The sequence below is a fragment of the Morone saxatilis genome, unplaced genomic scaffold, assembly GCF_004916995.1.
Source record: "Morone saxatilis isolate NCDOM2014 unplaced genomic scaffold, NCSU_SB_2.0 Contig4, whole genome shotgun sequence".
Taxonomy (NCBI): Eukaryota; Metazoa; Chordata; class Actinopteri; family Moronidae; genus Morone; species Morone saxatilis.
Window position 1 is genome coordinate 5,289,114 of NW_023339984.1, and position 11,394 is coordinate 5,300,507.

Below are 11,394 nucleotides of genomic sequence, written 5' to 3' on the forward strand. Positions count from 1 at the left end.
GACAAGAGGGGCAAAAAACTAAATTGTCATCACCAATATACAAACAGGAGGGATTTTATACAGCAAAGATATGCAGTCAGTGGCCAGCTGGCCAAATCAAAGGCCTTTGGCCCTTTTAAAAAGGGCTTTTGTTTGATTGTCAGGAAATAATTAACAGAATAGTTAGATGATGCACCTTCCCAGTATATTGTTTGTGGTGCAAAACCAAAGTCATATAAATTCCAATGTTGATTACCTAGGATGAATTCCCAAAGAAACATAGAGCTAAATGTGTGTTCTCCAGAGGAGGCTGGTAAAAGGGAAAGTCTATAAGATTACAGGTGGAATGTGCAGTTTGTGAAACTGGGCTGTTTCCTGTTGAATACTGTAATTGAAAACCCATGAGATCCAAAGCCTTGCCAATTCTGTATTCATAAAGTGAGTTAGCTTGGAATTTAGTTGTTTAGCCTCTTACTGACCAAAATAGTTGAGTGACTAGCCCAAAATATTGCATGCTAAACAATGCTGGAATGGAGTTCAATAACAGCAATGACAGAAGGTATAATGATTTTTAAAACAAGCTAAAGACAAATGCCCCAAAATGGTGGTCCAAAATCTTACCATTGAGGACGAGTGGGGCAGCCGGTTTGACCCTCATCTGGGTGTTGACCAGGTGGGGTCGGCCTGTCTTCTTGGAGCTGCGCTGGCGAGCCACCACCTTCGCTAGATGAGCCGTCTCATTGGACCCTGAGGCAAAACACATCGTCTGGAGAGATGGAGAGGAGCAGACAGACACACGCTAATATCAATAAGAGATTCATCAGAGTTATAACCTCCTATTAACCTCCAGGTGTGCATCCAAACCATGCACATAGCGCTTTGGATACACTGAAACTTTACCCACATAACACCAATATCATCAGCATCTTAAGGGGGGTCATAGCAGAGAAATCTCATTATAGTAGCTTGTTATCAGTCATCTGGAATGAATCCTTTTAAGTTATATGAGATGAAATACTGGATTAGAAACAGGTATTTTCTAGACCAGTGAAATTTTGCCTGCTAATGACCCTTGCTCCTAAACAGCTGTAAGCAGAAGAAAGTCTTGTTTATTCACGTCTATCTTTCAAACCAACCATCCCACATCAGTCCCACAAACACACACACACACACACACACACCTCTCCAGAGCGGTTGCGCTCTATGCGGACTAAAGTGGGCATGCTGGCTAGCAGTGCGTCCAGGTGGTTGTGTCCCATCTGTTTGTGTGGTATCTGTTCTCCGGTCAGCTCCTTGTACTCTGACTGCAGACGGGACAATGACACTCCGCTTTTGTTGGCCTGGAGGACGGCCCGCAGCATCTTCTTCACCAGCTCCACGTCAGCCATCTAGGAAAAAAAAATTCCTATATTCCATAAATAAGCAAATAAATAAACAAAACTGATGCAGGAATAGAAAGCTGAAAGGTAGAAACGGAAACAGCTCCACACCTGCCATAAAAATAACTACACTAATGAACACTGAAGAGAGAAATACTTACATATTCAGAATCATACATTAACAGAAGTACAGATCTTAAAGAATATTTACTAGCTCATATAAACCATGTAAACGAAGAAAGGAACAAGAAAACAAACAGACGAACCAATCCTCTGAACCTGACAAACTCATTTTGAAGCTTTTTGTCAATTTTGTTTTCCCTAAATCATTTAAGCCAGGAAGTAAAGTGATAATGATGATGATGTAAACCCATTCAGAATTGCAACAGTGTGCACATAGATTGAGTTTTTTGCATGTGCCAATTGCTGACTGGTTAGGCAGGTTTCTATTAACTGCAGTTCAATCAGGTTACAACCCTGTTACAGACAGCAATGGCAGACAGAAATGTTGGTTTGGAATGAATGGAGGTAGTTTGTTTTCTATGTATAGTCATGTACTTTAAAATATGTATTTTTTGTTAGATATAAAGTCATTTTCTGTGATCAAAACATGTATCTGCCACATCTATTTGTCTCTTTTCAATTGCCATTCCACTGTAATAGGCAGGTGTGTGACTTTATTCACTCCCAAATGCTCTAGTTTTTTACAGCCACAAGGTAGAGACATTTTAATGAAGGGCTTTAGATTGAAGATGTTATTGATTTCCCCTCTGTTGTGAACACTGTTATAATCCATCTCCCTGCAGGAAAAACAACCACTGAGTTGAGTTTGTCTGCAGCCAAACCAAACAACCCTACATAGGAATTTACAGAAACTCCATAAAGTACAAACCTGAGCCATTGTGGTCTTCGTAAAAAGTGTAAGAGTTCAACAAATATTCGTTGTGAAAGAAAACTCTGGACTCCTGCGGACGTGGAGACACACCCTCAACAAGCAGCTTCAACTAACGCAGCGCTGCCCAGCGCTACACTGCAAGTGTCCAACCTACTGTGTGATCTGTACAGTCACCCCTGTTTGTGTGTTTTCATCTCCTCTCGCGACCTCCCTCTATAAAGTCTCTACAAAGAATGTTTTTAAATGTACATGATAGCCTTTCCCGTACTGGGCATGGATGGATGGATGATGAAGAAAAGGGTGAAAGCTCTGTCAGATTTACCTGACTAGTTATGAGTCAAATGTTTGCGCACTGTGTGAGTTGCGGCCACTTGTTGATCTGGCCACTTTCTGCAGCGCAGACAACAGACAGGGAAACTATGAATGACGTAACGCGTCACACTTCCACTCCACACCCTCCATCGGGACCAAACTATTGGGATGAAGTTTGCCCGTCTTTTTTCGTTCTCTGAACAAAACTGTGGTTAAATGGTCCTGAAATACTGAGTGAAGCCGGCGCAATGTACCAGACACGGTGTACAGTCCGCCCAGGACACCATACAGCGCGTAACATCGACTAAATCCTCCTGGACAGCGGCTCGTGAAGCTAGCTGGTGAAAGTTACCCAACGACCGGAAGCACATAAATGTTTCCTTCATAATAAAACCACAGAGACTCGCCGAATATTTTGTTCTAGGCATATTAGTCACACAAGTTATAATTCTGAAAATCTCTACCGGAAGTACGTTGCTGCGTGCTCGCTAGCTTGCAAGCTTTTCGAGCCATCCAAGTATAATAAACACCCGGCGAAACTTTGCCAGGAGCAAGTACTCTAAAAAGTAAATGTAAGTCAGAATAAAAGTTATAAGAAGGATTCTACCTTGCTCTACACAGACAGGGGTGGTGAAGTCAGGACCTGGTCCAGTCGCTGTCAGTGCTGTCACCGCCACAGGGCTGAGCTGCGGCCGGAGCTCTGTCCTCGGAGCGTCTGCCAGCCGGTCCAGGCACTGCCTCTCCTCCGCCTCCTGATTGGTCGGCTGTGCACCGGCTTCTGGCTAATTACACGTCAATATGCATCCAGGGCCCGCAGCACAACACACAGTGTCCTGTCCCACCACAGAGAAACATCAGTAACGGTACATTTTATAGAGTAATGTGTGCTGGAGCTGTACGTTCACTCTGTAAGTTCAGCTCTTACTCAGGTTTCTCCTCTGAAAAGACAAAAGTCCAAACAAATCCATATATTTCTTATATATAAATTATTCACATTATTAAATAATTTGTACAGTACAGTTTTTGATTATACAATTCATTGTTTAAGATAAGATGAGTAATATATATTACAATTAAACAGACTCCAAGACATCAAATAGCTTGTTTTGTCCAACTAACAGTTCACACCCAAATGATTTATTTCCAGTCCCCTATAGGATTTGATCCCTCCTTTTTTCATTAACTTACTCTACTCTGTACGTTTGACTTACATTTCCATTTAATAATAAAAATGCTGTTTTATTATAGTGCAGTATCGTATTGTGTTAATTTTACTCCTGCCTTTCATCTTGCTTCATAGACTGCTTTTGCACAATCATCCCCATCCATACTTAAATAGCAATATAATGTGCTTTTTTGTTTTATAGATGATTGAGTTCAGTCAGATTGTGAAAACTCAAGACCATCACCACCTTTTGATCTCTGTCCATACCTTGTTTGTTTACCTGTACATTTCTTTGTGTATGTATGTATAACTTATAATGACAGTATATGACCACAAAGGTCTCTGGGAGAAAGAAGAAACTCCCATTAAACCTTGTAAAGAAAAGGTAAATGGTGAAGAGAGGCCATCCCATCCCAGATGTGTGCAGTGTGGGTGAGTAAAACAGAGGCAGTCATGAGTGGGAGCAGCCACCAGGGGCGCTCATTCACACTTTTCTTCATATGCTCAGCGGAAGTGACCTGTCAAAAACCGGAGAAGACTACCGGACGATATCCAAGCTCGGTATCTGAGAAACAACAACAGAGGAGCATTGTTTGTCTGTATGAACACCTTGAGGAGCTACATTTAAAGACAGCAATCTCTGTGTATGCCAGGTGAGCTGAGTTACAAAATAAATCTATTCTGTGTTTGCGTCTTAGCAGCTCTTCTCTTTCTGACCTTGCTGAGCCGATTTGTCCAGTTTTAACGCTAGCTGTAAAGCTAATGCAGCTAGTTGATTTAGGTAACCTAATTGTTAAGTCAAACTAACCCTGGAGGACAAAGTGAAGCGTCGAGTCTTTTTAAAGTCTGTGTGTGTGTCTGTGTGTGTTGTTTTGAACCTAGCTCGACTGAACGCGGCTGAAGCAGGAGAGCCTGTATTCAGTGACATTTCTCTCTCTCGTACTTTGTCCACCCTCTTCTGTCGTAACGCTGTTTTATTGCATTGTGGATTTTCTGCAAGTGTGTTATACTTCGCGTGAATATTGTTTTATGACAGAATAAAAACAAATCATTAGATTAATCAAGCACTCGACCCTCTACCTAACCCCTGTGTTAGCTGCTATCTAACGTTAAGTGACTAATTCAACGAGCTCATTGTTAACATGTCAAGATTATAGAAGTTGTGATATACGCGGATATAATATATCTAAGAAAGGGCGTTAACACAGCAATTTCTCTATACGTTACTACTTCTTTACTGTACAAATGCAGCTATATAGTAAATGTCGGCCAGTACATAAATGATCACGTCATTTAAAAGGCTCAGTGTGAGGCACCACACTAACATCCATGTGTTTTCTGTTGTGGGAGGACACAGCAGCCAGATATTGCCCTCCCTCTCTCAGCTGTGACGGTCTGTGATGCACCACATGGGATCCCTCCCTGAAATCACAGCCTTGTATAATTATCCTCCCTTCCCTCTGGAAAAGAGGAAGGGATGTAGTTGAAAAAGTGGAGTTAAATTAGTGCTTGAGCTTTGTCTTCACACTGGAGGTGAAACCATTTTAACTTGCTACCATGGCGTTGAACAGGCGACATTCTTATACCCCCCGGGTGAGTAACACAGACGACAATGAATACTACCTTATTTAGTACATTAGAGTTCATTTTGATTGTTGCACCTGATCAGTATCTTTACACTGTAATGACTACACCTATAACAAGTTTAGATTTGTGTCACTCACCATACAGTAGATGTTGCATATTGGGTCCTCGTCAGAAAAAAAAAAGGAGGAAGAATATAATTTGAGTAATTAGTTATCCTGGAGATAAGATAAAGATTCCATCCTAATTTTTAATCCTTTTTCCATTAACCTTATGTTGTGTTTTTTCTGGAGAATCCTGCCAAACCTTCTTTCTGCTTCTCTGAAAATAATAAAATCCTGTGTTACAGCAACAACATCATACGGTGCTGATAAACCTCTTCAGTTTTCTGCCCTGTGGTTTAAAACTGCGAGGCAACGTGAATTCACATGTCCCTAAAGCTCCATAAAAGGATTAGACTCTACCGCAGTCCTAGTTTGTCTTCAATGAGCGTCTTTGTGTGAGAAAGACAGGGATATGGCTTGTTTATTGTGGTCCAGGACATATGACTGGGTGCATGAGTGTGTTTCTGTGCTTTGTGGCCCTAAGACTCTTGTCATTGAATATTTTTGATTCCTAAGACTGCTCTTAATAGCTGGAGCAGGGAGAATTATGGGGCGTTATTGTTGCACATAAAACAATGCTGTGTGTTTGGGTCTTTAGCAGGTCTGGTGGACAATATTTGACATTCTTTGTCATACATACTCTGACTCAGCTTTGTCTATTTGACCAAATTAAGATATAAAAAGATACCATGTGTGAGGGATTCTGAAATTGAAGCAATAAATTCTCTAGTTTGTAGTGACCCCCAGCCACACTGTACCCCTCATTCCCATTGGTAACCAACTTTTCACCTTTTCTTTCTCCCTTTTTCTCAAATCCTCCAGCTGACCAGCCCACTGATCAGCAAAATGAGCAGCGCAGGAACGGTGGAGAGTGGCAAACCTCCAAAGGTAGGTCATTAGTCAATACAGACAAGACAGGAAGGGAAAAGCAAGAAATGAAAAAAAGACATTACTATGAACTAGTGTACAATGACTCACCGTCTCTCATCCTCTTGTCTCTCCTAGATTGGCTCTGTAGTGGAGGTGATAGGAAAGGGTCAGCGTGGCACTGTTGCCTATATCGGCGCCACCCTCTTTGCCTCTGGGAAGTGGGTGGGCGTCATACTGAATGAGGCCAAAGGCAAGAATGATGGCACCGTGCAGGGGAAACGCTACTTCACCTGTGAGGAAAACCACGGGATATTTGTCAGACAGTCCCAGGTTGGTGTGTGTATGTGTTGTGTTTTGATGTAAAGACACATTAGGGTCTGATGGTCGTGTAGAGTCGTTCAGTCATGGATCCTAATTTTGACTTATTTTGACCTTTGCATGTTTTTCAAGTGTGTGTTGTCCTGATCACATCCCATGTTTCTCTGCCTCTCTGTACAGATCCAGGTGGTGGACGATGGCTCCAGTGCCACCTCACCAGATACTCCTGAATCAGGCCTCGCAAAGATACTCCGACAAAAAGGTGAGTGTGAGAGTAACAGAGTAACTCAAAGTTAATATAATAATAATAATAATAATAACAGTAGATAATAATTCTTAATTTGTTTCCTTTAGAAATCCCTGAGACTCCCAGAACAACCAAGCAGGTAGGCAACATTACACACACCTCACTGCTTTTTTTGGTGTGTTGTTTCCATGACTTGGCTTTAAAGATGGTTGGACTCTTGTGGATCTTTGTGTATGTACCATGGATTTAAGAAATATGGCTTGTCCATATACTCACTCTTTTTAAATTACACTTTACATATCCTTTTCATGTTGGTTAATGTAAATGTGTTTGTGTGCAACTAAATCCACTCCAAAGAATTGTGATATGACTGTCAACCCTTTCTCCGTCCCTTTGCTTTGCCTTTCAAAATGTTGCCCAATCTTTCTTTTTTTCTTTCATGTACAATGAAAATGAGTTTCTGTTTGCCTCTCAGCTTTGGGTTGACTTGTCATTTTTTGTTTTTCTGAATACCTTTTACAGACACCTGTGAACGTTAAGAAGGTAGAAATATTTAAATTCAACACATTTGCTTTTGCCTTGGTTGTTGTTAATTACACTAATGTGGCTACTCATCTTTTATATTTAAGTTACCCTTTTACATTTACAACGTTTGCACGAGACATGAAGACATCACCTGTTATTGATAGATATCATTTTCACTGTATTTTCTCCGAGGCCACACTCCATTCGTTACACCAGATGTTGTTGCTTGTTTGCCAACTTTATTTTATTAATTTTTTTTATTCTGGTGAAGACATCCAATGTTTACATTTAGAGAGAGAGAGAGGTCATCATGATGGTGTCATTCCTCTTGTCCTCACAGTTCATGTTCGTTGCATGAGTTCACATTTTATCCTGCTCCTATGGCTTGAGTCATAAAGAATAACTGTTCTTTGAAATGGTGCATGCAGCTGCCAAAGCTATGATCAGTGGATTTAAACTAACAGTGGCTCTGCTTCTTATGTGCTGCTAATCTCTTTCTTGCTTCACTACCCGATGTGTGTGTATATCTGTGTGTGTGTGCGTGTGTGTGTGTGTGCGTGTGTGCATCCCCCTCTCTGCAACTCACCTCCTCCTCTCCTCCAGTCCTCTACCCGCCGCTCTTCCAAGGTGAGCTCGTCTACAGCAAACAGGGAGGTCAAACAGCATCAAAATAGAATGGTTTAACTCTGAAGAGTTTTATTTTCATGTGTCATCTTTGAAATACTTGGCAAGTTAGACCAAGGGCACAGCTTCACATGTTTGAAATGTTTTCAAAGGCCATGCATTTTTGTGTAGTACGATAAGAAGTATATACACAGTAAGGAGAGAACTAAGATTACACTGGTTTGATAAGTGCAACAGAAATTTATTTCATTCATTATCCACATTTGTGCCTCTAATAAAGGCCCTTTACATAGTTTTAATAGTTATTTGGACAGTCTGGCAGGTATCACTATAGCTTTCAGGTGGCCCATTTCAGCTGGTTTTCACCTAAATAAATATTTGCCATAAATGATAAGAGAATGCAAACAGCAGTAATTGGTTTAGGTATTAGTATGTTGAGAGTTGAAGGTACATGACATTCGTAAAATGATTAAATGACCTGGAAGTAACCCTTGGAATTCAATGCACACTTACCTTAAAACTGTGATCTGAACATAAATCTGTGAGTATTGTATTGAATCATTTTAAGGTTTATATGAAGATGATGATTATGTGTTGTGTTCAAGGTTGTGATGCACAATGTTTTTCATTTTCAAAATTATTTTCAAAAGATGATTGTACTTCTCTGCACTTGGTAATTACAATGCGTATGGCTAAGAACCACAAGGCTTCACTCTGCAGCTGAGTTTTACAAATAACTCTTGAGAGTCCTAACGCAGTGTCTCTGATCGCACTGTGGCAGTGGAGCACTCCAAGTCGTCTCACGCCTGCCACCTCCCTCCCCTCCCTCTTGGTACGCACCCCCGGCCGCCCCAGCCTGGCGCTCATGGTACGCTCTCACAATGGGAGACCTCACCTGTTGCCTCACAGGGAGTGTTGTGTTTTGTCACATAAAAACTGGTGATTTGTTGCCCTTTCGGTGCACAGGTGCAGGACTCTCCTACATAAATGAACTCAAAGTGGTGTCTGTGGGAGCTTGTGAGGTGAACTGTTTGGTCCTGGAAGACTGATCTCATGGAAGTCGGGAAGATTATTGTATTTTATTATAAGCTATCACAAGATGAATACAGTGGCACAGCATATAACACAGCATGTTCACTCTTCTACTGGGTTCACTGTGGGAGAAGCTTTTGTTTTTGTTCTTCTTGGATTGTTTACTGACGTTCAAATACTAATCAAATACCAAATACCATTCCTCTGTTTCATCCCTCACCTTTTGCCTCCCGCCACTCTCCAATGTATACCTGCATCGGTCAATAGACGTCTCGCGAGAGCATGTCGTCCTCTCTGTCTGGCGATGTCAGCGAGGCGGGCCTGTCCTCGCACCAGGGTGCACTGGGGGCTCCCGTCATGCCTCAGCCCAGCGGGTCACCTGCAGCAGCGGCGGCCACGGTCCCAGCTACTCCAAGCAAGGTGGGTCACTGACAATTAGAAGAGCCCATTTTAGTGTCTGGGAAAGCTATGCTCATAAAGACCTATAATCAAAAGGTTTTTAGTCTAATATCACCAGCACAAAAGATCAACATTTCCATTATCTCCATTTGTCATTTTAATGAGCTTGTCCCATTTCATCCATGTTGTCATTGTTTGACCAGGTGGAACCTGCCATTTCCAAGCAGGTAGAGTTCTCTGATGGTTATGCATGCTGATGATACTTGGCATGAGTTTACTAATAAACTCATAACATCAGAGGGCAGAATGACCCCCAGAACACCCTCTTAAAACTTAAATATGGTTTTGTAATATCCCCACGGTGCTGATGATGCATGAATTAACTTTGAGACACTGAATGAAATACTCGATTTCACCATTGTGTTTGGAGGGAATGCATTAATCTTCCTTCATTGCTCTTTAAAGTTTCTGGCAGAGGTTCCTGTTGATGAAGTCCATTAATTGAGGAAACTTATTTGCAACTTTATTTAGGGCAGCAGAATTTACATTAACATCTTTTTCTGGGTTTTTGGTGGTGGCACTTAATCAGTGTTTTTGTTATGTTTCTTTGTAACCTTAAAACTAAATATTGGGACATAAATAAAGTCCAGTTAATCCTTTAAAATTGCTATAGGCAGCACATTAAAACAGTCTTCTCTCTTATCCATCCATCCCTCCATCCATCCCTCCATCCATCCATCCCTCCCTCCCAGGAGGAGGAATCAATGCGAGGTCAGGTCAAAGACCTGGAAGAGAAGCTGGAAACGCTGAAGATGAAGCGGACAGAGGACAAGGCCAAGCTGAAGGAGCTTGAGAAACACAAGATCCAGCTGGAGCAGCTTCAGGAGTGGAAGAACAAAATGCAGGAGCAGCAGGCTGAGCTGCAGAAACAACTAAAAGAGGCCAAGAAGGTACACAGAAAAATAAAGTACTAATAATTGATTGTAAGTCGGAATTAGCCTGTAAGAATGAAAGAGGCAGCTCCAGTGTCAGCATACATGACTTTCTAGAGTATTATTTTGTACCTCCTCCTCACAGGAAGCCCGTGAGGCACATGAGTCCAAGGACCGCTACATGGAAGAGATGTCCGACACCGCAGATGCCATAGAGATGGCCACATTGGACAAAGAGATGGCTGAAGAGCGGGCAGAGTCACTGCAAGTGGAGGTGGACACACTGAAAGAGAAAGTGGAGGAGCTCTCCATGGACCTGGAGATCCTGAGACATGAGATCTCAGAAAAAGGTCTGTACTCCATTCACATATGTGTCTCACCCTTTCTTCTTGTTATGCCAATCATTTATTTAATGCTTTCCCTCACTGTGTTTCCTTTTTCTCCTTCAGGCTCAGATGGAGCGGCCTCAAGTTATCATGTCAAACAGCTGGAGGAGCAGAACAGCAGGCTAAAGGAAGCATTGGTTCGGTCAGTAAAATGTCTAAAAAGCGTTTGATTAAAGTGTAAATACAAAATTTAAAACCTTCCTAAAAAGGGTCTATGAAGAGGTCTAGAATGGGGTTTGGGCAATTTTAGCTGTAACCATTTTGGTCTTCGGACATTTAATTTGATTTTACTTTTCCTCCTCAGGATGCGTGACCTGTCTTCTTCAGAGAAGCAGGAGCATGTGAAGCTGCAGAAGCAGATGGAGAAGAAGAACAATGAGCTGGAGACTCTGAGGACTCAGAAGGAAAAGCTGCAGGAAGAGGTCAAGCAGGCGGAGGCCACTATTGATGAACTGAAGGAGCAGGTATGGATGAATGTAATTACAGAAAGGAAATGCTGCTGCTTTGCGGAGTCAGATACAGTAAACAAGGAACACAAGGATTAGGCTGAGGTATTTGTTATTGACGTTCAAAAGAAACAATGGGCTGTTCTGGTTAGCCACCTGAGAATTAAACTGTACATATGTGCGTGTGCGTGTGCGTG

The 11,394-nt window shown here is 41.8% G+C and overlaps 2 protein-coding genes across 8 annotated transcripts in view; one reads left to right on the plus strand and one right to left on the minus strand.

Moving 5' to 3' along the window:
* Positions 1-3,277, minus strand: part of tdrd7b (tudor domain containing 7 b) — an 18,590-nt gene extending 15,313 nt beyond the window's left edge. The window contains exons 1-3 of the mRNA XM_035674871.1: positions 3,173-3,277; positions 1,161-1,367; positions 601-745 (exon numbers count right to left, since the gene is read on the minus strand). Of these exons, the coding sequence (XP_035530764.1) occupies positions 601-745; positions 1,161-1,367 (352 nt within the window). The 5' untranslated portion in view covers positions 3,173-3,277. The remainder of the gene's footprint in view (positions 1-600; positions 746-1,160; positions 1,368-3,172) is intronic.
* Positions 3,278-4,250: 973 nt separating this feature from the next.
* LOC118338081 (dynactin subunit 1-like) overlaps positions 4,251-11,394 on the plus strand; it is a 13,083-nt gene continuing 5,939 nt past the window's right edge. For 2 of the 7 annotated variants that reach the window (XM_035675257.1, XM_035675258.1), the window contains exons 1-12: positions 4,251-4,383; positions 6,241-6,306; positions 6,424-6,618; positions 6,787-6,868; positions 6,961-6,992; positions 7,376-7,396; positions 9,302-9,454; positions 9,637-9,660; positions 10,186-10,383; positions 10,511-10,715; positions 10,815-10,893; positions 11,056-11,215. In XM_035675257.1, coding sequence (XP_035531150.1) covers positions 6,265-6,306; positions 6,424-6,618; positions 6,787-6,868; positions 6,961-6,992; positions 7,376-7,396; positions 9,302-9,454; positions 9,637-9,660; positions 10,186-10,383; positions 10,511-10,715; positions 10,815-10,893; positions 11,056-11,215 — 1,191 coding nt within the window. In that variant the 5' untranslated portion in view covers positions 4,251-4,383; positions 6,241-6,264. Of the gene's footprint in view, positions 4,384-6,240; positions 6,307-6,423; positions 6,619-6,786; positions 6,869-6,960; positions 6,993-7,375; positions 7,397-7,784; positions 8,871-9,301; positions 9,455-9,636; positions 9,661-10,185; positions 10,384-10,510; positions 10,716-10,814; positions 10,894-11,055; positions 11,216-11,394 lie in introns of those variants that run through there. The other 5 variants (XM_035675264.1, XM_035675260.1, XM_035675259.1 and 2 more) reach the window with 5 other exon arrangements.